General features: G+C 36.2%; 4 protein-coding genes across 5 annotated transcripts; all 4 read left to right on the forward strand.

Annotated features, from left to right (window-relative positions):
* The first annotated feature begins 86 nt into the window (after positions 1-86).
* Positions 87-12,858, forward strand: srp72 (signal recognition particle 72). The gene is made up of 19 exons (XM_014988601.2): positions 87-234; positions 925-1,045; positions 1,836-1,956; positions 2,245-2,388; positions 3,274-3,385; positions 3,491-3,522; positions 4,535-4,659; positions 8,088-8,145; positions 8,227-8,358; positions 8,449-8,577; positions 9,002-9,074; positions 9,225-9,289; positions 9,397-9,492; positions 10,306-10,409; positions 10,504-10,581; positions 11,147-11,284; positions 11,360-11,397; positions 11,484-11,643; positions 11,964-12,858. Exons 1-19 carry the CDS (start codon positions 135-137, stop codon positions 12,142-12,144), a joined length of 2,007 nt encoding a protein of 668 aa, XP_014844087.2. The 5' UTR covers positions 87-134; the 3' UTR covers positions 12,145-12,858.
* Positions 12,859-13,465: 607 nt separating this feature from the next.
* Positions 13,466-15,222, forward strand: LOC106918675 (snRNA-activating protein complex subunit 1-like). The gene has a single exon (XM_014988602.2). The coding sequence runs from the start codon at positions 13,935-13,937 to the stop codon at positions 15,006-15,008; it is 1,074 nt and encodes a 357-aa protein (XP_014844088.1). The 5' UTR covers positions 13,466-13,934; the 3' UTR covers positions 15,009-15,222.
* Positions 13,950-20,095, forward strand: arl9 (ARF like GTPase 9). Of its 2 annotated transcripts, XM_088009390.1 has the most exons (5): positions 13,950-14,026; positions 15,763-16,052; positions 16,782-16,959; positions 17,985-18,160; positions 19,227-20,095. In XM_088009390.1, exons 2-5 carry the CDS (start codon positions 15,825-15,827, stop codon positions 19,401-19,403), a joined length of 759 nt encoding a protein of 252 aa, XP_087865516.1. In that variant the 5' UTR covers positions 13,950-14,026; positions 15,763-15,824; the 3' UTR covers positions 19,404-20,095. The 2 variants fall into 2 exon arrangements, with proteins under 2 accessions (XP_087865516.1, XP_014844089.2); XM_014988603.2 differs by lacking the exon at positions 13,950-14,026 and having other exon boundaries at positions 15,612-16,052.
* A 551-nt stretch (positions 20,096-20,646) lies between these two features.
* spmap2l (sperm microtubule associated protein 2 like) lies at positions 20,647-26,765 on the forward strand. The gene is made up of 7 exons (XM_088009683.1): positions 20,647-20,665; positions 20,933-21,054; positions 21,817-21,986; positions 22,936-23,076; positions 25,766-25,907; positions 26,047-26,181; positions 26,510-26,765. The coding sequence occupies exons 1-7, from the start codon at positions 20,647-20,649 to the stop codon at positions 26,657-26,659; spliced, it is 879 nt and encodes a 292-aa protein (XP_087865809.1). The 3' UTR covers positions 26,660-26,765.
* Positions 26,766-27,669: the final 904 nt, after the last annotated feature.

The following is a 27,669-nucleotide window of genomic DNA, read 5'->3' on the forward strand; positions in this document are numbered from 1 at the left end:
CATCAAATATCAAGGTTTTATTATGTTCGTCCTTTAATGTGTAAATGTTGATTTTTTTGTTTTTTAAAACTTGGTTTCCAGCCCGGAAGTAACACATTCTACTTCCGCCTACCTTGTCGGTCCATTCAGCAAAGATGGCGAGTGGAGGGGTGGCCGTGGCTTCGCTATGGACCGAAGTGAACCGCTGCGGACAGAGTGGTGACTACACCCGAGCTCTGAAGGCGCTTTCTAAGAGTAAGAGTCGATTCCTGACAGGGCCGTCTTTAAAACCCGAGCCGCGGTCGCTGTTAGCGACATACTCTGCTGGGGATCATTGCTACTTAATAGCATGTTGCTAAGCTAAAAATGTCAACTCTGTTAAGAGAGACATTCCGTGTTTTGTTGTTTGATAACCTCAGTGTTTCAGTTTATGAAACAGACGAGGAAGGTGTGTTGTGTTTTTATGTTACGTCATTATTGAGTTAAATTTTCTCACTAGATTTTGCACCGGTGTATTCTGACCAATGACGTGTCCCTACCCTGACCTACTGTTGAGCTAAGAGGAGTTGATTACCACTTCAACTTTCATATTTTGATTTCAAGTCAAAGTCAGATCTGTTAAAACTAAAATAATAAACACACATACACATATTTAACATTGACATTTCGTTGTTTTGCATAAGTAGCAAAAGGACATGATACTGCATTGCATCAAAATGATAGATATTTTTTATTTCACGTAGTAGTGAATAAAATGAAAAAATAAAAGATTAGTGCACTTATAATTATTAATTAGGTCTTCAGAATATTAGGATATTATGTTGTTGTGATGTAGTGTTCCTAACTGTGCATCCCTAGTTGTTTACAAACTAAAACTGGGTTGTTAAAACTGCTTTTATTATTTTATTTAATAACTTGTTTTTCTTTTCTCTGCCTCTGCTATAGTTCTGCATGAGAACAGGGACGATGTGACGGCCCTTCACTGTAAGATTGTTTGCCTTGTTCAGAATGGGAGCTTCAAGGAGGCGCTGAACGTCATGAACATTCACACCAAAGTGCTTGGGAGGTAAACAACTACCAAAATATTAAATTGTTTATGTTTCACATAGGGCTGCAACTAACAATTGTTTTAGTATTCTATTGATTTAACAATTAATTGGCAATTCCTGCAGATTTTCATTTAAACACTTAAGCCTTTTTTATACAACATTAGAAATGCAATAAAAGATGCAAATAAACATTTTATTAACTAAGATGCAATAAAAATTTGTTTTTTCCACACTTGATCTTTTGTAGCTCCAGTTAAAAAATGCTTCAACATGTGAGAAACTCATCCCACTGTGCTTGACTTAACATCAATACAGTGTAGGACTAATCTGTGGAATATATTTTCAATTAACTAATAATTTCATAGCAAAAGGTACTTAATCTGAGATCTTTCTTATGCATAATTTGAACCAGGTGATGTTAAAACTATGTCACTTGAGGAGCACAACATATTTACAGACAGGGTTTTTTTATATATCTTAAGAGCAAAATGTATATAATTTGTGCTGTTTTGACTTAATTACTGCTCTGATTTTGTAATTTCAGCAAATTAATGTTTTTGAGTCTGGGTGCTCCATTTAACGATGAATTAATTACTACATTAGTTGGCGATTATTTCAATAATCGGTTCAAAGCGATTAATAAAATTAATAGTTTTGTGATACTTTAAAAAATAAACATAATCACAAAAACCTTCAGTTTTTAGAACAAAAGAAGAATCAGTTTGATTAGAGTGCATATTTAAACTGTCTGAATCTGGGAAGTGTAATTTTGTCTCTTTTTTTCTTTCTTATATTTTTATATATTAGTGAGGTCGTATTTGAGAAGGCATACTGTGAGTATCGGCTGAACAGAGTGGAAAGTGCACTGAAGACCATTGAAAGTGCTCCTGACCAGACAGACAAGCTGAAGGAACTTTATGGTCAAGTGGTGAGACTGTTTAATGTTTTTACTGTTGTCTTTTCTTGGAGAAAATTGTACTTATTATTGGTGTTCATGTAGCTTGTATTTCTGATATGTATCACTATAAATACACATAATTACACCCGCTAATGTCCTGGTTTAATTTTCTACTAAATCCCAGTAATGGCGTCATGGAGACAGAGATTAAGCTTTTATTGTTCAGTGTAATGACTTTTCCTGGTGCACTGTGGCTTCATGCTTCCTGTTCAGATCCTATTAGTGTGTCAGATGATCTGAACTCTTCTCTTTGTGTAGCTGTACAGACTGGAGCGCTACGATGAGTGCAAGACTGTCTACACAGACCTGATCAGGAACTCTCAGGATGAGTACGAGGAGGAGAGGAAGACCAACCTGGCTGCCGTAGTGGCTGCGATGAGTCAGTGGGAGAAGGTGCCGATGGTAATACTCAAACATAGATCACATTTCATCTTTTTTCACTACAAAACATGTAAAATTAACAATTATCTACAATTTTGACGAGTTCAGTATTTTTAAATACTTTTTTTTCATATTGTGGCGATTCAGCTTTCTTTTCTCAGTTTATGTTTTTATTTATGTTTTATTTTTATTTTGTTTATGACACAAGATAAACTACGAGAATGATATATAAAGTGAATAATAGAGAACATACTTATTGTTTATTCACTCAAATATCTTGAAACCAAGAGATTTGGTTAAAGAGATTTTTGCCAATTCATTTACAGAAGTTCTTTGTCTTAAACTCAAGTGACAGAAATAACAGAAGGAAGTATGATTTCAAAAATAAAACTGTGTGTACTACTTTAAAACAGTTGTGTATGGAGTGAAATTATGGAATAGTTTGAATGAGAAGTTGAAAAAATGCTCCACTATGAGCCAATTCAAAACACTTTATAACAAAAAATAATTAAGTTTTATCCACTTTAGAGTCAACAATGGAGGGAATGATATACGGTTTGCAACTTATATTGCTAACTTAATGTGAAATTTTATTTTGTAAATATTGAGAAAGAGAAAGGGTTTATGCAAGATTTTTCTTCTTCCTGCTCACTCGAGCATAGTTAGTGTTGTAAGATAGTGAACTTGTAAATTATTTCTGAAACTTGTAAACTTGAGTGAATAAACTCATTATTTATTTTATATTCATTTGTTTTTGAGAAAAGCTGAACACTAAACATTCATCAATGGTCAGAACCAAATTAAACACCCAAAAATTCACAATAAACTGAATAAAGTTGCTTGAATGTGATTTTATTGTTGTTGTTTTTTTAAAAACTGATGTAGAGTCGATCTTTACCTTTGCAGGAGGATCTGGGTCTTTCCGAGTCGACGTATGAGCTCTGTTACAACACTGCCTGCGCTCTGATTGGTCAAGGGCAGCTGGCGGAGGCCTTCAACACACTACGGCAAGCGGAAGGTCAGCATGTTTATCGTTACTCACCTCGTCGAACTGCTACATTTCCATTCATGTTTAAATCAAGTGTTTGATATTAACTGGTTAATATTTTTCTGTTTTTGGCAGAACTTTGTAGAGTTTCATTGGCAGAGGATTCGGTAAGTCATTGCTTTTATTTTGTCTATAAAAAAATAATTCCAGATGCTATAAATGCCTGTTATTATCCTACAAGTTTGTAAAATTGTGAATTATTGAGAAAATAACAGGTTTGAGAAGATTATGAAAGCTGCTGCTCATAATTCTTCAAGAGTTTATTATTATAATAAAAGTACATAAAAGGGCATATCATGCATTGTAAATTTATTTGTTTTTGCAAATATATAAAATATTTTCCAGATAATTGCACACATAATCTATTTGCTAAAATAAAAGATTTCCAGACTTTAATTACTTATTAGAGAATTTTACCCAATTAATTCCTCTCAGTACAGATCATGTGACTAAACATTTGCTTTTGATATAAAAATTGATCAAAAATAAAAGCAAATGTCAATCATTGCAAACAATATTTCCATTTATTAGTAATCATTTGTCAGTGTGGACAATTTTTAAATGCGACTTTATTCCTCAATTTATTTTATTAATCTATTGTTTAGTGTAATTTTAAATCACATTCCTCCAAGGAAACTCATTCATTTATATTTTTATATATTTTATTGCATTGCAGTTTTGTATTTATTCCACAATCACAAAATAAATTGCACACAGATTTGCTCTATCAAACTATGAATTAATTATATGCAAAATGTTCCACGTCCAACAGGACAGAAATAAATGAATAAAATTAAGCTTTTCTTCTTTTTTTTTTTACAGGTGTTTAGAATGTGAAATACAAGTTTAAACTGGAAGTTGATAAAATAGACCTCTCTCTAGTCATTTTACACCTTCAAAATGTTATAACTGAAACTTTTTGAGCTAACTTTGAAGCCTTTGTTCTGTTTAAAAACTGTACAATCAAAACTATTACAATATTTAGATTATTTATTAAATTGTGAATTAATTTGATCATTCGTTTTAGAGGCATTCGACTTAAAATCAGCTATTGTGTTTGTCGCTTGAAGATTGTTTAATTTTGCCACCAGACAGCGATCATTTGTCTGCCTGTTTCAGGACGTGACTGAAGAAGACATCGAGTCAGAGCTGGCGGTCATCCATTCTCAGATGGCGTACATCATGCAGCTGCAGGGCCGAACAGACGAGGCTTTGCAGCTCTACAACCAGGTCATCAAGCTCAAGTGAGTCCAGACTCTGCACAAGACGTGTTACTGAAATGATAATAGTGTTAAAAATATTTTTACTTGGGAGGCAAACGATTAATAAACTTACGATTGTGGATTAATGGTTTACTTGGTTAAAATTAGTTTTAATCGATTAGACCTTATTTCATTGTTGTAATTTGGCTGCCATCCAGTAGAGGGCGCCGCTGGTCATCCTTTAGCGGCCCAGAAGCAAAGATGGTGGCCGGTGTGGGTTTATAAACTCACTTTGTGCGGTTCTGTTTAGAAATATAAAAGCTCAACAAGCTAATTAAGTTTTATCCTAATGGTGCTCATTCAGCTGAGCTGAAAAAGCAACTTGTCAATAAAATTGACTAATATTAGGTACCGGCAGCGACGCTCTTTCCACTCAGGAATGGGAGAGAACGCGCGCTGATCATAGAAAATGCCCTAACTTCCGACCATCAAAAGTCCTTTTTAGAATATTTTTTTTCCAAAAGCAACACTACTGTGTTAAAGTTCATTGATTTTCCTTTCCAATGATACCAGTTTTATGTATGTTGAAGCAAATTAAACACTTTAAATTTCCCAGTAATTTTCATAATTTTTTCGAAAAGCCGCATTATTTATGCTAATTCGAACGCCCCTCCTGACACATAGTTCAAGAAAATCAGTTGGCGCGTCACGAACATATGACCAAATGAGTCAACAGTGATATCATATTAAACCTTAAACTATAGGCTTTCTCTACATACCCGGTTTGTCAAGGATTATTTTTTTAGTTTTTTTGTAAATCATAAAAGTATCAAAACTTCGTCAAATAGCGAACGAATTATAAAAAATAAACCAGACAAACTGGGTATCAAAATAAAGATTAATTTGTTAGCTTTAATATAATACAGGAATCACACTTGTAGAATCAATGTGCGTGACGCGCCGAGCATATCATCAACGAAAGGCACGTCGCCCCTCTAGCATAAAAAAATGGAGCCGCCTTCTGTGGACGCTGCTGACTGTTCGGATCACTGCTCTATTCCGGACGTACTAATTCCATACTTGGGTAAGTTAGACACACCTTCTTACATCAGATATCTTTAAAGTAATGTAAAGATAATAGTTAGCGTTATTTTGATATGTGATTGTAGCTATTTAATCCGGTGTGGGAAGGCGGTTTCTGCCGATCTGGTCGGGCTTTCTCTAACTTCGCCGTCCTGTTAGCAAGCTGCTTGTTTTTAGCTGGATTTCTATATAGCTTACGCTTAAAATACAAAACGGAGTGGTAGAAGATGGAGCGTATATGTGTGAATTTAGATACCTGGTCAATGAAATAAATAATATTGATTGTATATTCTCAGAGAAATGGGTTTTTTTTTTTTTTTTTTTTTTTTTTTTTCATTAGTGTGCCGCTTACGCTACAACCAGCGGTTAAGAAACAAAAATATCAATGCTCATTATACATCCTAGTTATTAAAGATGCGTTGTTACTTCATTTCTCATATCGGACTCTTTTTATAGACTCTATTTAATTTTACTTGTCTGGTGACATCGCAGCACAAACGTGCGAGGTTTCACAGACGAGTCTGTGAAATCGATCGATTTTCCAATGTGTGTACAGAAAAACATCCGACATGACAGTTCATGGATGAAAAAATAAACAAATGAACATGGTGTTTTTTCATGTTTATTAGTTTTATTTTGTGTTTTTTTTAACAATAAGATGTGTTCATTTTTATAGTCAAAATCAACGTGAGCAATAAAGAAAATCAGGGTATCTAATTTCAGTAGAAGCTCAAATACATGTAAAGCTTAAAAAAATTTGATATTGAGAATATTCATTGCTGCTTTCTTGTTTTTCAGTGAATGATGACTACTACTCGTTAAAATACATCCTACTGTTCACTGGAAAAGGGCGTCGACCAAGACCACCGTCCTTGGCCTGCACATTCCAAACAATTCTGCAGTTTGTTCTCCTCAAAAATCAAACTGAGGCATCTTGGGAAGCTGTGTCTAACCTCTTCATGAGTGCTTTGTCTGGTGAAGTGACTGGATGTGTCCAAAAAGAATAAACTCTAGACAATTTTTATGAAAAATGGCACCTTCTTTGGTACTTTTTCAGATGGTCGCTAATAGTGAATTTTCCATTAAAAAAAGGAAAAATCTATATTTTCTGTGCCAGCTTTATTAAGAAAACTACTGAAGATAGCCCTAAGTAAATGTCTTTATCTGATGCAGCAGCCTAATTGACATCTAGGAAGGAAGTTTCTATGAAACGCATAAAACAACAAACATTTTGGAGCAAGTCAAAAATTGTCTAAAATACGAATTTTTTAAAAAACGCCTCAAAATCCATCTTTCCTACCTGCAATATTAAGGAAACTATTGAAGGTATCCAAAAATGGATGTCTTTATAATGTTCAGCAACCTAATTTACTTGTACTAAAGAAGTTTCATTGAAATCCAATGAAAGATACAAATTTGAGGAGTGGTCAAAAAATACTCAATTTTGTCTATTTTTGAAATTTTGTTCCGTCGGTCAAATTAGCTTAGGAAGCATTTTTGCAGCCAAATAATTTTTTGTTTGACTGTCCCAGACCCCTACAAAAAATTGGGCTTGTTAAAATCACATAGCAGCCTGGGAAAAATGGCTTTTGGGCCTTAGTTTCAATATATATTTTTTAATATCATATCCCAAACATACCATCTCTGCTGTCAGGGTAAATATTGAAATTTCTGTTATTTTAAAAATTCAATTTTTTAAAGAACCTTCATTTTTAAAGTAAGCTAATTATACTGCACATTTTCATGTTTTACAATATAATTTATATCTATTTAAAGAATGTAATTACAAATAAGTGTTAAATTGATTTATTTTTTGAGTAATCGACTTTCAAAAACCACATCTTTTTCTACTCCAAGGTGCGTTTGTGGGAAGGTACACCTAACCCCCAAAATCTCAAAAACCGTTAGAGATAATGGGCTGAAATTTTTTCTGCTCTTTTCTGGTAATACACTTAGTAGAAAAATGCATTTAGAGTACCAAAAATCTAAAGAAAAAAAATTGGCTGCCGGTACCTACTAATATGAGGATGTGATAAAACAAAAGCTGAGGGTTTAGCGGAGAACATTTGTAGCATGATGGAAAAAACTTGATTTTTATGGCTTTGGTGAGTTAATGCACTTCATGGAGTGAAGTTTTAAAATTTCTTCAAGCGCTACAGACAGTACTGTATGAATATCTGTACTTTATTCTTTTAATCTTTTATTTTTCTATTCAGCAACCTGAGAGGTTCCTGACAAACTCTACATATTATAAAACAATTAGCCCTTTATGTAATGGAAACGCAGATTTTTAAGAACATGACCACTTCAGGTCAGCTCATTTTAAACAGTGTTTCTCGTTTTAACATCTTGAATGGCTGATCCACGGTAATCTGATCTGGTTCCAGGCCCTCTGATGTCGGGCTTCTGGCTGTGACCGCCAACAACATCATCACAATCAATAAGGTAGGGACAGAGCTAGCCATCCTAAAGCGAAGCCTCCTCAACTAAAAACGCCTGATAATAACAGCCTTTCTGTTCTTTTAGGACCAAAACGTGTTCGACTCAAAGAAAAAAGTGAAGCTGACAAACGCAGAAGGTGTGGAATACAAACTGGCAAAGAAGCAGCTGCAGGCCATCGAGTTCAACAAAGCGCTGCTGGCCATGTACACTAATCAGGTGAGGAAAATGCTCTGATTTCATCCACTTCTTCTGCATTTTATCGCTTTATTGTAATCCAATTTGGCTTTGTGGTCTGGATGCAAACAGGCTGACCAGTGCAGGAAACTGTCGTCCAGTCTTCAGTCTCAGAACCCGGGTCACCCTCGACCCGTCCTCATCCAGGCGGCTCAGCTGTGCAGGGAGAAGCAGCACAGCAAGGCGGTGGAGCTCCTGCAGGTGAGCATCCTGATCCACACCCTGATTCACATCCGTCATGTCTGGATGAAATGCTGCCTACTGTTCAGATCAACAGTAGGCCTGAAATGATTAATAGTGATGAGTCAATTATTGAAATAATTGTCAACTAATTTGCAATTAATTACTATAAAGATCATAATAATTAATTCATTTTTCAGATCTCACTAAAACCAACCAACTACAAAACAAATGATTCCTAAAACTATTTTTTTCTTGCCTTCATTGATAATGAGTATAAATTTTATTTATTTTTGCCAAATGTGGGAACATTTTACAACTAGAACATGTCATAATCTCACAGGGAAACATTAAGATGACTGTTATTCTTTTTCTACTGTTCTTGGAAATATCTGCTTGTGTTTGAGGATCAGTGATTTAAACCTTTTTTGTTTTTGTTTTGCAGCAATTCTCTGAGCAAAACCCAGAAAGCGCATCTGGCATTAAACTAACAATGGCACAACTGTATTTAGTACAAGGTACTGACCCGCTCCAGACAAAATTTCCTTTTATTTTATGCTTATGTTTTAAAGATAGGTGTGGGAGTCATTCAGCTTTAATGTGTTTAACTCATAGCAAGATGACAAATACCAAAAATAAAACCCGTCTTTGATGCTTCTGCTGTTCAGGTCACGTTACAAAAGCCTGTGACGTCCTCAGATCCATTGAAGAGTTCAAGCACAAAGCAGGAATGGTGAGAATATTTACTCTTTTAGGGACTGCTAGATTATTAAGGGTTTCTATAAAATCAAAGTGATCTGGTAGTTTAGTATTTTATTTGAAATGTGTTTATTGTTGTAGGTTTCAGCTCTAGTAACCATGTACTCCCATGAAGAGGATATCGACGGTGCTATTGACGTTTTCAAGCAAGCTATAGAGTATTACCAAGCGGAACAGGTTAGTCGGTTTTTCAGCTTTGTTTCCTTAATGTTGCCTTGGAAACAACAGCAAAAACACAACCTTACTAAGTATTTTTGTCTAGTTTCTAATACAACTATTTTACTACACTTGAAATAGGACAAAACTAACATGTCAACAACATATAGGAGCTTGTTCTAAGTAATTAATAATTCCTTAATATTGATGACAAAGTAAGATAAGAAGACATATCCCTCATGTTATAAGTGGAAAAATGTCCCAGTGGAACTAATACTTGATCAAAACACTCTTAAGTATGAACAGTAGAAGTACCACTAATAGTGGCGCCTTTGGTATTTATAAAACATTTATTCCATAAAATTGGAATTTATTCAATGTAAAAAATATTAAAGGTTGGATATATTTCCAGTTTTCAGTGTAATTTAATGTTTCTGCTTTATAAAATGAAATTGTTTAAGGCTTTTCCACATCTTTACCACTATTTCTTTATTTTTTTAGCCCTTAGTGTCCCAATTGTTTCTGTGTGTTTCCAATATACTTTTCATATTTATTGAGATATATTATTTATAATTATTTTATTAAATTATTTGACTTGCCTTTGAGAGTTGCTGTTTTTTTTTAATTATTATTATTTAATGGTGCTTTTCTTCATGCCCAATGTAATAAAATAAATTCTGATTTAGAGCCAATAACGGTGAAGGAGGCTGTAGATATTCGATCTCAGAATCATGTTTGAGTTGGTTTATGGTAAAGTGGTTTTATAAAAGTCTCAGCATACTTTCTTCTTCTTCTTCTTCGTCTTTGTCTTCTTCGTCTTCGTCTTCACCACAGCCCGGATCTGCTGCACATCTGGCTCTGGTGCGAGAAGCTGCAAACTTCAAACTGAAGCACGGACGTAAAAAAGAAGCCATCAGTGACCTGGAGCAACTGTGGAAGTGAGTCCTGCAGAAACACTTCCAGATTTTGTTCCAGATGTACGTTTTTCTTTGTTTGTTTGTTTTTATTTACATTTTCTTCTTTTCAACACAGACAAAACACAAACGACGTTCACACACTGGCACAACTTATCTCTGCTTATTCTCTGGTGGACACGGATAAAGCCAAATCGTATCCTTTCAAAGTTATTTCACTTGATGTTGTAAATTCAAGCATTCTTTGGTTTTTGTTGCTTAGAATAATAATTTACAGTTTTTTTCTGACAGGAATTAATTTTTTTTTAGCTGTAGAGTAGAATGATGAAAAAAGTTATTAAAATATTGGAATGATGAACAAGATTTGTACTGGTGCTTGAAATCCTTGAAATTCAACTCGACGTTTTCAAGTTTTGGAAAGTGCTTGATTTCTGGATGAAGTCCTTGAAAGTGCTTGATATTTAAACTGCAAAGTTTTGTAATTAAAAGCCCAAATTTGGAAATTCTAACGGTTAAAACCAGATACTTTTTAACACTTAAAAAGTATCAGTTATTTCTTTATTTACTGTTATTAAAAATAAAATAACTGAATGAATCACAATGTTAACTGTGATTTAACAGTTAAATACCACATCTGAAGCGAACAGTTGAAAATGTACCTGGAAAACGCTTGAAAAGTGCTTGAATTTTCCTGGTTGCATGTCAAACAAGGTGAAGGTTTTGGCACAGATTTGTTGAGCGTCCTTAAAGTTTGTCTCCAGGCTGAGCAAGCACCTGCCGTCTGCAGACACCATGTCCTTCAATGTGGACGTGGACGAACTGGAGAACTCTCACGGTGCCACTTATGTCAGGAAAAAAGCCGGCAAAGTGGTCGGAGAAAACCTTCCCAAGGAAATTGGGTAAAATTTTTACACCAAAGAGTAATGCTTGATTTGTAATAATCAGTAAATACTGATCATTTATTTTTCTTTCAGCCAAGGCGAGGTCAAAAAGAAGAAGAAAAAGAAGAAAGGTATGCCGATGTTCATGTTTCCTACGTCTGTTGAAGACAGAACCGGTCCCACGTCATTTTTTCTTTGTTTTGTTTTTTTTTTTAAGGCAAACTTCCTAAGAATTGTGATCCCAAAGCGACACCGGACCCGGAGAGGTGGCTTCCAATGAGGGAGCGCTCCTACTACAGAGGCAAGAAGAAGGGGAAGAAGAAGGAGGCGATAGGAAAAGGCACCCAGGGAGCGACGGCAGCAGCTTCAGCCGAACTGTGAGTGAACGAACCCGCATACCGTTTTATAAAACATCATCAAAACAGAAAATTATATAAACAAAACAATGGGAAAATATTTTACTTTCACTCCTCCTGTCTTCATGTTCAGTGCCTTTTTGATTTGCTTTGTTTTGGAACATTTGAAGGTCCTTTTTATTAAAAAGGTTACCTAAAACAGAACTAATCTGAGTTGCTGAACCTTAGACTACAGTGCAAAGCCACTAATCCTGTTGTCAGAATGTCGTCTGGAGGTCAAATCTTTCAGTCTCTGTCTGTGTCCTCTGTCTAACCACAGTGCGGTTCTTCTTTTTTTCCAGTGACGCCAGTAAAACCGCCACCAGCCCCCCGACGTCTCCCAGACCTGGGCTGGTGACCGGCTCGTCCACAGCGCCCAGCGGCAGCGGCGTGGTCCCTCCACGACAGCAGAAACCTTCATCTGGAGCCACACGCAAAAAGGCACCACAGAAGAAGAAGAAGGGCGGCAAAGGAGGCTGGTAGTGATGTTTATGAACAACAGAGAGACGTCTGGAGGTTTTCATTTCAAGTTTAGTTTTTTCCCCCCTCTCTTCTGGTAATTTATCCAGATGTGCAACCAAAACGTGCTCTTTGCTCTCCTGCAGCTGTATCTTATTTTGATGATAGATGATGAAATTACAGTAAGTAATTAAAGGACACTCAATAAAAATGCTTTTTATTGTTTGGAAATAGTGTTTATGCTTTTGTTTAGCTCAGAACAAGAAAACTACAAACAGCTGAACTGTATATTTGCATCGACTGTGCAATGAATGGTATTTTTCTAACCCTGTAAGAAAAATGAACTGTATTTTACAGCTTCAGAAAAAGTCAGAATGGACCTTAACTGTCACTTTGATAACCTTGACATTGTTTGCTGTTTATTTTTTCTTTTTAAACTATTACTAAGAGCCATTTTATGACCTGCGCTGTCTGGAAGCTCAAAGAAACAGATTTATTTCCACACAATAAGCTGTGGTTTTTATTTCACTGCTATCCTTAGGGATTTCACACACACACACACCCTTACACCTTTATTTCTTCATATATCTCTTCAATTTCAGTCTGCTGCAGGGAAGCATGTTTTTTTTAAGTGTTGCAGTGGATAATAACTTATGATTCACTTGCATGCTAAAATACGACTATTTTGGCCCAACAGGCGTCCATTTTGTTAAGTCTTAATAAATCTCTGAACGACGAGTCTGTTTGCTTTTGTTTTAAACATTTTTGTTTTTCTCTAGAAATACATTTATATACAACTACATATTTAAAAAAAACATGAAAAAAAAACTTTTTTCACTTTATAGAGTGAAACTAAATTTATTTTACATATAGAAATGCTTTTATGACTATTTTTATAGTTACATAGTGGCTTTGTTCCAAATCCAAATGTCTGGTCCTGGGTTCCAGTTATTAATTTAAATGCAAGAATAAAAACTGTACAATATCTTCTGGCCCAATTTCTTTTTGACAATCAGTGATTTAAAGTAATTTTTGATGTTATATTTTTCTGCTAGGAATTTGTCATTCCAAAAAACATTCTCTACCTTAAGGAACTCGATCAGATAAAATATTTTTATAGTTGTGTTTTATAATTCTCTCCCAAAGAGTCAACAATTATCCTGGATTTTGGTCTCCGGTGCAGACCAAAATTAAATATTCAATTAATTTAAAAAGTAAGATTCGAGCACTTTAATGGCTTTTTAAAAAAAATTAATACAAATATTTGTAAACGAGAGTGATCTGATGCTTTATTTTCCATCATAACTGCAACTGGGAGCTGAACTTGCCGTCATATCGAGGTGACGTGTTAAGATGACCGAATTTCAAAATTTCAACATGGCGATGCCTGCAAGCATTTTGTGCAGTACATAATTTTAAGTTTTACTTTCCATAAGCAAACACCACTTTTAACTTGTTCAGTCAGTTTAAATTATCAGACGTCTTGTGAAATAAACTTAATCTTAGAACCGTTTATGCGAGGAGCGGCCATATTGAAACGGGAAGTCCACCTTATAAGACGTGGGTTACATGAATTGCTCCCAGTTTCCCAGTTAGAACGGGGTTGATTTTTCCAACTTTGAAGTCTAAATTTTCCAGTTCCGACTTCAACTGGAACGCATCATTAGTGGGTATGAAACGAAAGTAAAAGGTAACAAAATAGTTCTTAAGCCACTAGAGGGCGGTGTTGTTAGTCACTAATAAGAAACACCTGTCTTGTTAGTTGGACAGCAGGTAACTGGTTTGACTTTTTCCGTGGAGTTTCTCTGGACACTATGCCATCTTTCTACACGGATTTCTTCTACGAACCGCTGACCGAGGACGTGGAGGAGCTGCTGTCCCGCTTCCAGAGCACGGATTCGGTTAGGTATGGCGTCTTCTCGGCCATCTGGAGGGAAATGAAGTTTTCTGACGTCTTCCTCGGTACCACCAACAACTCCGAAATGAAGAGGTTCTGCCGGGTAGCTCTGGCCACAGCTGTGAAGTACTTCTTACCTCCGCACAGCTACCAGATCCGGGTGGGAGGTTTGTATCTGATGTTCGCCTTCTACCACACGCAGCCGGCCTCCACACCCGTCCTGATCAGGCTAGCTCTGCAGGATTGGAGCCATGTTCAGAGGTTCCTCGGGGAGTCTAAGGAGGCAGAGCACCATGATGTTCTCTACATCTATCACAAACTTGCTGCAACCAAAACTTTCCACTACACAGCCATGCCGCATTTTCTGACCTTCCAGAAGCAGAAAACAAAACCGGAAGTTCAATGCAAAGAGTTCCTAAGCAAGGCGTTGGTACTGGAGGAGCTCCAATCGGCAGAGATCTTGGAAGAAATGGCCGATATCCAGAGCCACTATGAGAAGCTGAAGGAGGCCGCGCAAGTCCGTGTTGATGTCAATATTACTCATCCGGACTTCACTTCCCGCCTAAAACAGTGTATAAATGAGTTCTTCTCATGGCAGCAGCAGAGGGCTTTACCCAAAGAGAAAAATGTTGGAGGTGAAGTGGGTAAAGATCCGGAAGAAGACTGCAGCAGCAGAGCCAGGCTTCTCTCCTCTATCAAGCAGAAGAGCTACAGCAATGTCCACACCACATCCAAATCCCGGAGACACAGAGAGGTGGAGAAGGCAGACTCTTTCAGCTCAGATGGGGAGCAGGTACAGAAACCTCCAAGACGGAAGACGCATACCTCTCTGCGGGCCCGGACCTGGAAGAACCTGGGAAGGACGGATGAGAAAAGCAACACCAAGATCTGGCTGCTGAGCACCCCTGAGCAGCGGCATGGGGTTCCTCTGAGGAAAATGAGCCAGGCTGCAGCATACACGGAGTACAAAGTGATGAAGGAGGCGGGATAACCCTGAACTCTAGAAAGTTAGCTGGTTCTATTAGTTTTCAAGGAAATACTTTAAGAAGTTCGTAGCACTTTAAATTTTTTCTTTGTTTTTTTTTTTTTGGCTAAAGGCCATTAAAAATTGTTGATGAAACGTTGAGTGACAAGTTAAGGGCTTTTTGTTTATTGTTATAAGCAAATAAAACGAGGTCAATAAAGTTGCAAAAAATCTGATAAAAGCTGCTTACTCTTCAGTTGAGTGTTTAAACTGCAAGAAAAATTGACCAATGGGGAAAGTAATTGTAAGTCAACTTTAAACATTTAAGAACTTAAATGTTTAAGTTGACTTTTGTTAAGCTCAAAAATTCTGAGTTAAAGCATTATGAAGCTTATCTGGAATTTCAAAACATTTGCACACAACATAATGCAAATTCTTCAATATGTCACAATATTGAATTTATGCTAATATTTATGCTTTTTTAACACCAGAAGTGTATTAAAGAATTTATAAGAAGCTCATGCACAGTTTCAACATAATTGTATCTCAAATCAGGAACAGCAGCGACCTCTGCTGGTCAGATCTCACTTTATCATCTCTAAACAGATTTGCTCCACCTGGTGGTCACTTCTTGAAACTGCATCAACAGAAGTTGTTTCACCCGGATATTTGGCATGGAGAAGTTCATCCGGAGCTTCCTGTGACTTAATCCACTTGTTGAAGAGCAGTGTCGCATGGAGTAGCATAGACAAACTCCGTTTTTTTTTTTTTTGTTATTTAGATGATGTCTTCACACGCTAACCGGCGCCCACTACGCAGCAGTTAAGCCGACAGTTGAGCACCATGCTCGGTCTGAGGAATGCCGGAGTCCTCGGCGCCTCCGCCGTTCTCGCAGGCGGAGTCGCTTATTTTGTCTGGAGCTACGGTTCGTCCCGCAAACGGAATAAGCTCGACTCTCGACCGGGAGAGGATGGCAGGGAAAAGGTGAAAGTGGAGGTGGAAAGGGAGAAGAAAGCTCCGGTAGAAGAAACTGTTGTTCCCGCTAAGGCTGCGACAACAGCAGCAGTAAAAGTGAGTTTTTCTAACTGTGAATGTTAAGGCGTTAGAAATATTCACTCTAGGTAACTTCAGGAATATTTCTACTTGTTGAAACGACCTTCAGTTTTAGTTTTTAATTTTAAACCTCCATATTGTAACATGTTAGAGCACGTTCTCTGGAAGTTATTGAGTTGTATTCTGGGAAATGTATTTCATTATTTATCCATGGTTTACTAAACATTTAACATTTAGTTACTAAATGCATATCTATTAAAATGTAATATTTCGCGGGTTACGGTGACAGCCTGTTGGAGTAATTAGTTTTTGTAGCTTTTGTTCATTTTTTTTATTACTTGGAGCATGCTTGCTATTTTGATTTACTTTATTATACATGTTTTTGAAACGGTTTAAAAGTTTTTTCAAATAAGAGTTCATTTAAAAATGTCAAAAGGACGGCAGTAAAAATAATTAAGCATGAAAAAAAAGATGACACATTTTGTTGGTGTTTACTAGACAATATCAACCAAAATGTAACAAATAAGAATAAAAATAATTATTCTGATTCCTGACTCCAATTACAAGATCCATAACTCTATAATTAACAATTGTTGAAAGTCTTAAACATCTGTTTTAAATTTTTCAGCTCATTTTCTCTCCCCACTGGTGCAGATTTAATTTCATCAACAATGCAGGACTCAGTCATGCTTAAGCTCGTCTTTTGCATTCTTTTAAGTGTTGCTACAGCTGTGTTTTGTATTCCAGGCCCATCCTGTGAAGTCAGAGGGAACCCAGGTTCTGGTTCTGGGTCTGGACGGAGCCGGGAAAACGAGCCTGATGCACTGTTTTTCCAGCGGCAGTCTGGAGCAGGACGTGGAGCCGACGCAGGGCCTTAATGCCATCTCCATCAGCAAAGACGACATGGACGTCGAGTTTCTAGAAAGTGAGTCTGAACTTATCGGCTTTTCCTCGACGCAGAGATTTAAAATGGCCCCAAGTCGTTTTCACTGATTTATTCTTCTTCTCGTGGTTCTGTAGAGAGTTTATGGCTGAAGTTATTAAAAGTGAAACAACAATAACAGGACAGCAGAATTTTACTCTACATCTTCAAAACATGGTTTTTAAATCTTTTAGGGTTATTACGAATTATTATTCTAGTTATTGATTAATCAGAGAAGAAAAATGGCACATCTGGCAGAAATTTAATTTAAACCTTTTTTATACAGTATTAGAAATACATTAAAATGGTAAGTGAACAAATAGTTCAACATTTTATTGCCTAAAACAACTTAGCATTATTTTAGTGTTTGCTTGATCATTTATAGCAAAGGTACAAATATTTTTGGTCTAGCTTCTAGTGCAAATATCTTGTTGAAATCAACTTAAAAAGTAACTTTTCAGCAAGAAATATGAGCTCAATAATTTAGTATTGATGAAAAGTCCTACCTCCATTACCAGATTAATTCATTTATCATGTGGGGAAAAACAGTGAAATAATCCGTCACTGTAACAAGCATTGCTTCTTGTATTTCTTTCTGTAATGTTACTTGTAAGTTAGTTTTGTCTTTTTTTCAAATGTACTAAGATGTTTGAACTAGAAACTCGAACAAAATTACTTGGCAAGATTTTGTGTTTTTGCAGTGTAACATCTGTTGTCTTGATTATTTTTTGGATTGAAATGTTTATCTATTTTGTACAGAATTTGCTTAATTACTGCTAAGAGTGTATTATCTTTCAGCACATAGCTTTTTTTGCACATGAATGAAAAATTTGCATTTTGGGTTTAAAACGAAGAAACCAGTAAGAGGGAAAATATGTTTTTGCAGCACTTTATCTCACACATGATCAGTGAAACACTGTAATCCAAAGCTCATTAGCTAAAAATGTAGGTTTGATGTAGGTTTGTTTTACAGGTGACTCTGTACTTTTATATTTTGTAGCTTATAGCTCAGTTTGTGTCTGTTTCAGTCGGCGGTGGGGAGAATCTGCGGCCGTACTGGCAGAAGTACACACCCAAAGCTCTGCTGCTGGTGTTTGTGGTCGACTCCGCCAACCCAGAGCTTTTTCCAGTCACCAAGAAACATTTACACGAGCTGCTGGCCCTTCACCCCAACCTGCCCTTAATGGTGCTGGCCAACAAACAGGTGAGAAGAAAAACCAATCCCGGATGTCACACATTTTAAAGGTGACCTACTGGATTAGCATAGATCTGTGGGCGACACAAAACATGTTCATTACATTTTTTGCACAAAATGGTTAGATGATCAGATTTTAGTTACTTCAGTTCTGCCTATTTTGAACTCCTGTTTTAGTACGTCTGCACATCAGGGCCATTGTAGATGGATAAAGGGAGTACATTTCTGCCAAAAAACATAGAAAATTTGAGATTAATCCCAGAATTTTTCTTGGGAAAAAAAACTTGGAAATTTCTGAGTTCTAATAGTCGAACATTTGCAAGAAAAAAACAAAAATTTTACATTTTCAACTTCTTCAGTTTTTGACTTTAACGAGTTCAGAAAATTTCCAAGTATTTTGAGAAGATTTCTCATATTAATCTCAACTTCTACAATTTTTGGCGGAAATTTACAATGGGCCTAATACGATGTTGTAGTTTTAGGGCATTTTGTCACTTTAAATCCAAACAAGCTGCTTCTGGGCACGCCCCCTAACACTTGCGTGTGAAAATGGCTGCAAACAGGTAAATAATTATACAACAGTACATCTTTGAAAAGCAAAAGTAGAGCCTCATGTACAACCAATAAGAATGCTACAAGTGGTTTCTGGATTGTAAGTCAGCAACAAAACTGTTGGCTTTTCCAGCAGCCATTGCACAACTCGTACGCCTACAGCCAGATGAACAAACGTGCTGGAGCTCAGCTTGAGTTGCTAGGTAACGGGCTAGACTTAGCTGGGGTTGCTAGGTAACGGCAGTGCCTGATGATTTGCTACATTCCGATTTTTTTTGAAGCAAGTTGTTTTCAACTTATTGTCAAAAACAGGTAGGTGTTTTTGTTTTTTCAGTGCTTGGGCTGTTTTTAGAAGCTGTAGAAACCCAAATGGAAGTACAAACATGTGGAACTTTGCACTAATAGGTCCTTTTTTAATAAAAATAAAAAAATAAAATAAGCAGTTTTACTGCTAATGAAGTCAAAAGAGTTGCTTTATTCATTTTGAGCCAGGTGTGTCGTCATGGTTATCTTCTAATTCCAGGATCTTCCCACATCCTGTAGCATCACTGACCTCCATGACGCTCTGTCGCTGTCTGAAGCCGGGGACCGCCAGCTGTTCCTCATCGGTACATATGTGAGGAAGGGCGACTCGGAGCTCAGCTCAGGGGTCCACGATGCTCGGGACCTGATCTTCCAGATGGTTTCTGGAGACAGATAAATCATGGAGGTTTAGAAATTATGCAGTGTTGCTGATCCAATGTAACAAATCCTTTTACTTTTTTCATTTGCATTCTTATTTAAAGAAATGGGAGGGCATCAAAGGTTTTAAGTTCAGGGCGACTTTGTTACATGCTTTAGGTGTTTCAAAGCTTTAAAACATTTATTTTTCTTAATTAATGTGCTTTAAGAAAATAATAAATAGCAGACAGAAAAATAAACCCATTAAAGTCTCTTGGAGGGAAACAGTAAGTCTGCACTTTTTGTTTTATTCATGTGAGCAACAAAATATATTTAGTTATTGGTCAAATTTAGAGCAGTTACATCTTCAGCCACTTAGAGGCGCCAAAGAGCCGATTCATTTATATTTAAACTTTTCTGTTAGTTTCAAATTAGAAACCTGCAGCAGAAACACTATGCATCACCATTATTTACTGTGTGAAAGCTGTTTTCTGTTTTAAATGTTTATTTTGACCGTAAGTTGACGGAATTTCTTTTTTTTAAGCTGTTAAGAAGGTGGATGTTTTTATTTTACCCATTTCATTTTCTGTTTCTTTTCCTTTTTTATTAAATCTGTTTAGTTCACTCAATTTACAAATGTTTCATAAAGCTGAGCTACACTAAAAGTTTCAATAAAAAAGACAAATATTTGTTCAATATTCTTTTTCGCTTAAAATAAATTTTTTTACAAAACTTTCTGATTGATTTTTATTCCAAAATTTCCCCACAATATAATGGAAAATAAAGCTGAATAATTCCTGAGTTCTTCTACCTTCAGTGTGAAAAAACCTTTAAGAAAATAACTAACTTTAACCTTTCAGGGAGAAAACTAAGTGTGCACATCCTTTATTACCTTTAGATATTACTATGGCATCCTGACGTTTCATCATGGTAATATCGCAACTTCATTTTGTGATGATTTGGGAACACATTTTTATTTTCAGCTTACAAAAAGTTCGAAGTTATCAGAAAAGGTGCTGAAAGTATTTATTTTTTATTTGGCATCTGAGTATGGATGCACAGACTTTAGGTCCAGATGTTCAGTCATGTTAAAATGAAGTCTTGAATCGGTAACAGAAGATCATCCTTCTTTGCTCGCTGACCCATTTGTATCACTTTCAACATCCTGAGACTGTAACAAAGCAGACTCCAGTTTCAAGGACTCATCAGCTGGTTGCTAGGGACTCATGGATCTGTAGCAACAGCAGCAGATTATTGTGGCACGTCCAGCGGAGTCGGTGAAGATGGTGTCTGGAAAACAAGGTAAGTTCACGGATTCCTCGTTGCATCTTCAAATCAGTTCGGTTTGATAATTCTGATGCATTTAAACCTGCAGGTGTCCTGCCGAGATTTGGTCCCTCAAAGAGGTGCTGCTGTTTTATCGTTCATGTATTTATCAGTTTGTTATGAGTTATAATATCGGCTGTAGTTATGGTGGTGATTGCATGTTGAACCTGATCCCAGATTCCCTTAAATTCCCCTCATATTTAACGAGGATGCATGTCTTGTGGATTGTGTGTGATTTGGCAGAATCTTGGAGCTGGCGCAGCATAAAACCTCAAAAACAGTCTGGGAGACGACTCCTTGGTGAGAAGCTCGAGCTTTTCTTTCCTGAAACCGCAGAAGGCCCCACAGTGACCTCTGCAGATCTGGTTAAGAGCTTAAAAATGTTCAGCTTGGAGACATTCGGTCACTGATCCAACCTGAAACTGCATCCGAATAGAAGCTAAACTCAGTCTGGTTATTGATACAAGCTGTTAAACTATTCTTTTAGATTTAAAATGTGAAATTTCTTTTGTGTGTTTATTTGAACTTCATAGCTGTGTTTCATTGCAAAATCTTAAGTATTTTTGGTCTACATTCGAGAGTACACTTAAAATAAGACAAAACTAACTTTTCAACTTTTCATCAACATTTATGTTTAAGTCAATAACTCAAGTACTGAAACTAATACTTTTTCATTCATTTTAAAGGTGACCTATTATGCCTCTTTCCTTGACCAGGCTAAGATAGGTTTATGGCCTATACAAAATCTGTTTATTGCAGTTTTTTGCACAAAATTATTCTTAGTGAGATTTTAGTATTCTCAGTTCTGTTTAATTTGAGCTCCTTTCTTAATGAGCTGTTTTAGGGCCTCTGTTGCTTTAAATCCAAGTAATCAGCTGATGATCACAAACCTCTGACTCAACATTTACATTCACATGTGAAAAATGGCTGCAAACACGTACGCATCTTACAACTATGCATCTTTGAAAAGCAGAAATGTAGCCTCCTGCACAACCTAAGATATGTGCATTAGAAACTAGACCAAAATTACCGGTACTTTGTAAGATTTTGTGTTTTTGCAGTGTAAACGTAATTTTCGATTTCAAATGTCAAATTTCTTCCCCCTTTAGTGCATTTTTTAAACTTAGCTGTTCTGGAAACTGTTTGTCCCTTTATTGATCAGTGAGAATGTGAGCTGGGGCAACCAGGAGCCGATATGGCCCATCTCCACCGCCGCACTCAAAGCTACTCCGACTGCAAGAATCCAATACCTGGCCCAACACAAAAGAGACTTCTCAGCAAGGGAGGACCCCTGGAGGCAAGCAAGGCACCTGCAGCATTATTGATGACCGTCTGGAAAACGATAGAAAGGAAGGACTGCTTGTGTTTTGCTGACAGGCTTTCAGTGTCGCGGTAAATCAGCGTGTTTGTGTGGGGAGTTTTTCACAAAGTGGATGTAAGAGGCTGCAAAGTGATGTTCAGGACCGATGCCAGGTCGGAGGCGATCTCCCCGGAGAGCTGTCAGGCTCCACCGGTCGGTGATAAGGGAGGATTGTAGGGAGAGTTTGTTGTTTCTCTGCCTCAATGATATTCAGGGTAATTTAATCAGAGGCCCACACAGGAAGGACCCCTAATAATGATAATTACACTGGAGCAGAAGATAATAGGAGTCATCAGCTGGTTTGGCTTCAAGGGTGGAGATGAAAACATTAGAGGGATTTTTTCTGTTGAGACTTTTATAAAGCTCTGCTTGCTAAATGTCGGAGATGCATCCACATTTTCCCCATAAGAGAAATAATTACTCTTTCATTAATATTAACAAAATATTGACTCAAAACAAGGTTGTTTCTCGCTGAAAGTTTACTTGTAAGTTATTTTTCTTATTTTAAGTGTACTAAAATATTTACACTACAAACTAGAACAAAATTATTTGGTATAATTTATGTTTTTGCAGAGTTGTACCTATTCTATGCAGATATTGCATAAAAACATACATAACAATTGCTTAAACCACACTTTTATAAAGTCTTTATGATTAAAATCAGTTCTTATTTGAGTTAATGAGAATTTTCACATCATGTGTCAGGATATAGTCCTTGCTATATATGAAAATGTAAATATTTCCTGCCTTCAGGTGGTTTTCCACTCACACATCCAACATTAAACCAGGAGTTACATTCCACCATTGTTCTGTCTGCCTCCACCTTCTTCCTTCTCGCTCTTTTGTCTGAGATGTACAACACGTAATGACTTCCATTTTTCTGCAGGAAACAAGAGGAGGATGACGAGGAGGAAGAGGCGAGCGTCTTCAGGAAGACCAGGCATCCTTCCTCCAAGACGTCTCAGTATGAAAATACTCTGCGATTGTCAGCGCCCAGAACGAGGAGCCGCGGCCCTCAGGAGCCAGGGTAAAAACGACAAACATGGAGGAATGTTTTTACAGTTCAAGGTCATGTGAATGTCACTGATCTGATTTACATGATGGGATTTGAGGAGCTTTAAAGTCATAGAGAGAGTAAATTAAATAATTGTATCTTTATATCTTCATTAAAATATAACATATAGACTTTAAACCATCACACTTTGAGATTTTTTAACAGAATTAATAACATTAATTATGTATATATTAATTATATATTATTAGTAGAAATGCTGTCGATGTTTTGAGAGACTCCAGGTAAGGAAATAAGGAAGTATGGATCGCCCTTACAAAAAGAGAATATATTTACCAATGAGTTACTGGAAATATAATGGAATATATTCTAATATATTATTTTCTCTATACATTTTTTAACATACAAAATATGTATTAAAAATATATGTAATATATTCTAGTAATATATTTAAATACAGAGAAAAATATATTGCTGCTTTCCATATATTGCAGTATACATTATAAATCCCAAAATATATGTACTTTTATTTTTTATAAATATCCATTATCATGTATAGCGAATTATAGGGAAAATGTATTGGTAATGATTAATAATTTTATCAAATAAACTTTGTAAATTTGATTAGTATATGCAAAGATATATGGTTATTCAATGTATGGTAAATGTATTTACTTAAAAATTATACAGAAATGTATTTGTTTATGTTTTCCAAAATCTATCTTACAACAAAAGAAATTTCAAGGCACTTTACAAATAAATAATTTCAGTTCAGTTACACAGTAAAAACACAAAATAACAAGTATAACAAGTCTAAATGTCTTAAAACACCTGAAATAAGACAAAACTTTTTTTTCAAGAAACTTTTCTGCAAAATATAGGAGCCTGTTATTCCTTAATTATTATTATTCCTTAATATTATTAGTCCTTAATTATAATAATTCCTTAATATTGATAAAATTGTTGCTGTTCCATGCTGCTTCATTCATTTTAGGCCTGTATTTAGGTTGTTTGCTCTTTGTTATATTTCTTCCTTTATTATCAATGATGTATTTTTATTGGGTTTTGCTATCAGTAGTTTTGATTTGTAGTTGTTGGTGTGTTGCTGCCAGTCTTACCCAGGTCCAATTAAAACAGTTAAAGATTTACAATGAAACTGCAGAAGAATATGGACTCTGATTGCTTACAAAAAGAGCTGGAGAAAATAAACTGCAATCTGTAGGTGAAAGGTAAAATTTGCGTTTTCTGATGACTAATGACAGCAGGACAAATTTATGACATTCCCTGTTTTATCCTCATATCATGTTCCCAACAGAGCTCATGTCGTGGCGGCCACAATCCAAAGTCTTGATTTTAATCGCAGTCAAACGCAGCATATCATATTGTTCAAACGTGAAAAGGCTCGGGTCCGACACCAGCGTTCGGGCATCTGTTATTTCAATGTCAGGCTGTGGGAGACGAGACAATGGAGCGTATTGTACACAGTTCAGACCCCCGGGATGTTCGTGGAACAACCACGGAAATCTTTTTATAAATCATGAACTCGCTGTTGCTGGATTTGGAGACTGTGTTCATATTTTCAGTTACAAAAACTCCAGAGGCTCAACTTTAAATGCTCTGTGATGGGAATAAAAACCCTTAGTTATAGTTATCCCCAGTGGAGAGATAAATAAAGCGGAAAAATAACTCTGTGGAGAATGGAAATATATACAGCCTTAAAGGGAAATATGACTGGAAAAAAGCATGTAAAGCTTAAATTGGAATAAACAAACTGGATATCGTAAACCACCAGGAGAAAATTCACTGACACTGTAGAGGAGTGTGAAGGTGACACATATTTATGAGAATGGAAGAAAAATCCATTAGAGAAATTATTCAAGTAAAAGTAAAATGTATTTGGTAAAAAAAAAAAAATTCTAAGTACCGAATCATTTAAAGTTTTCAAATTATGTAATCCGACAGACATCAGATATTTAAAAGTCCATAATGAAAGTAATTATGCAAACAAATAACATCATTATAAAATAAAAGTGAAGAAGAAGAAACCCTTCTTAAATGCAGCTTTTGTCGCTTCATGTAAACAGGCCCTGTACTTTCAAATTAAAAGTTCCCAGAGACAGACCGTCGCTCAAAAGTAGTATTTCAAATTAAAAGAAAAATCATTGCAGTAAAAGCAAATTAAGTCCTTCCTGTTTTAACTTAATTTCAAATTATGGTATTTTAATTTGGAATTGCTCAAATTATCCATTGAGAGGAAGATTACAAAGACCTTACACTGCAAAAACATAAAATCGTACCAAGTAATGTTGGTTGAGTTTCTAGTGAAAATATCTCAGTACACTTCAAACAACACAAGTAACTTTTCAGCAAGACACAGGAAGTAAATAATTCCTTAATATTGATGAAAAAGTACTAGTTCCATTGGCAGATTATTTCACATAAAACAAGATACTTTCCCCATAAGTGTAAAAAAAAATCTGCCAGCAGAATTAATACTTTTTAATTAATATTGATGAAAGTTTTGACTTGAAACAATCTCCCACACCTTTCTGAAAAGTTACTTATAAATTAGTCTTGTTTTATTTCAAGTGTACTGCAATATTTGCACTAAAAATTAATCAAAATTACTTGGTAAGGTTTTGTGTTTTTGCAGTGTAGATGATCCCAGGTGAGATGTTAAAAGTGCCACTCCGTTGTCCCACAGGTCCCTTCACACACCTCTGTGTGAGAACAACTGTCCCATTTGGCACGTTGACCCCCGAGTGAGAAACGTCATCATCACCGCTCGATTGCTGCAGCTCTCACAACCCAAACAGACCCATCCTGACTACCGCAGCAACAGGGAGGTACGACGCTGGAAAACCTCACATTCAGTCTGGACAAACTTTACTGGAACAGTTGCTGAGCTAAAGCTGCTTAAACTTTTGTATCATTTAGCTCTGTTACATAAACAAAAACTGAACTTTCTCCATTTTTGTCCCACAGAGCGCAGCTTCCATCGTCTCCTTAGCGTCCAGAACAGCTCGGATATCTCAGCGACTCGCCCAGTTGTCGCTGCCCAAACTGAAGCAGAGCAACATCTGCTACCAGCTGGGGCGCTTCGAGGAACCAATCTGGATTGTAAGAAAGCAAAATCTGTCTGTAAAGTGTCATCTTATTCAGATTTTTAAATATTAAGTGGCTGCTAAGGATCCCCAAGAGGACCAACAAATGGTATGGGGGACCCAAAATGAAAATCTGCTTAGGGCCCCAAAAAGGTTTGGGCTGGCCCTGCTCCAAAGCCTCCTTGGTTCGAACAAACTCAAAGCTATTTGCTAACTATAACAGAAGTTTTATCTCAGCTTAATCTAATCTAATTTCATGTAAATTGTTTTTACTAATCATCAGCTAGAACTATATCTTTTTAATGTTCTTTTTCTTGTTTTGTCTCATGCTAAATGTTAAACAGGTCTCAAGAGCAGCAAAAAAGGCTTCAGCAAATGTTCGAGTTGAGACGCTGGCAGCACCAAAACAGCTTCACAAAGACTACATTCCTCCACAAGAGCCAGAGTGGAACCTGAGAGATGCAAAGACCAATAAGCCTCTGTGGAAATACTAAGAAAATTCTCTATTTCTTAAAATTGTTCCCAAATTGTTTGTTTCCTCAGCTTTTTGCCTTTATTTCTGAATATATGGCACTGTGAAAGTGTTTACCTGATAACAAACATCTTCTGTTCTTGCTTTATTGCCACACTTAAATGTTTTACATCATCAAACAAATGTTAGTATTGGATAAAGTTAAATACAAGTCAATACAAAAACATGAAAAAGCAATTCCCTTTTTTAAAATCCTAAATTAACTGTGATTAAAAGGGGACTTATTATGCAAAATTCACATTTTTCATGTTTTTATACTTACATTTGGATCTCTGCAGCTTCTAAAAACAACCCAAGCACTTTTAAAAATAAAAAAAAAACAACCAGTTTTATGGCAGTAAGTTAATATTTTTTGGTGACTCAAAACTGAGCCGTTTCAAAAACCTCCCAACTGTTCAGTCACATTCAACCAGCACTGCGCCGTTACCTAGCAACCCCAGAAAATTACAGCGCGTTACCTAGCAACCCAAGCTGAGTTCTAGTAGATTTGTTCAACTGGTTTTCAAATTCAAATTCAAAACTACTTTATTAATCTCAGAGGGAAATTAAAGACCAGTGTATGAGGTGTACAATGGCTGCTGGAAAAGAGAAGTATTTTATTGTTAATGTACCATTCAGAAACCACCGTTTGTACAGTTAAAAGGTCACCTATAAACTGTATCGCTGTCTTAGAGTTTCACAAAGATCCCCACACAATAAATCTCATGCATCTGTTTCTGGGAATGAAACTTTGAATTGCTGTAATTTCATGATTGAAAAATATTGCTGCTTTAAATTTCTGAGTTTCGTGCAGAGAAATCAAATCCCTCAGAAATAAAACATGTCTCTCTCCGCAGGCTGGAAGCAGGGATCCACGTGGTTTTCCCTCCGCTGCTGAGTTTTTATTAAAACCATGTGTTTCAGACTTTGCACAATGCTGCTGTGGTTCTCTCAGAATATGTGAATTACTAGATCGAATGCACAACAGTTTGT

This window comes from Poecilia mexicana, unplaced genomic scaffold (assembly GCF_051168715.1).
Source record: "Poecilia mexicana isolate PSO_F unplaced genomic scaffold, ASM5116871v1 scaffold_10, whole genome shotgun sequence".
NCBI classification, from domain to species: domain Eukaryota; kingdom Metazoa; phylum Chordata; class Actinopteri; order Cyprinodontiformes; family Poeciliidae; genus Poecilia; species Poecilia mexicana.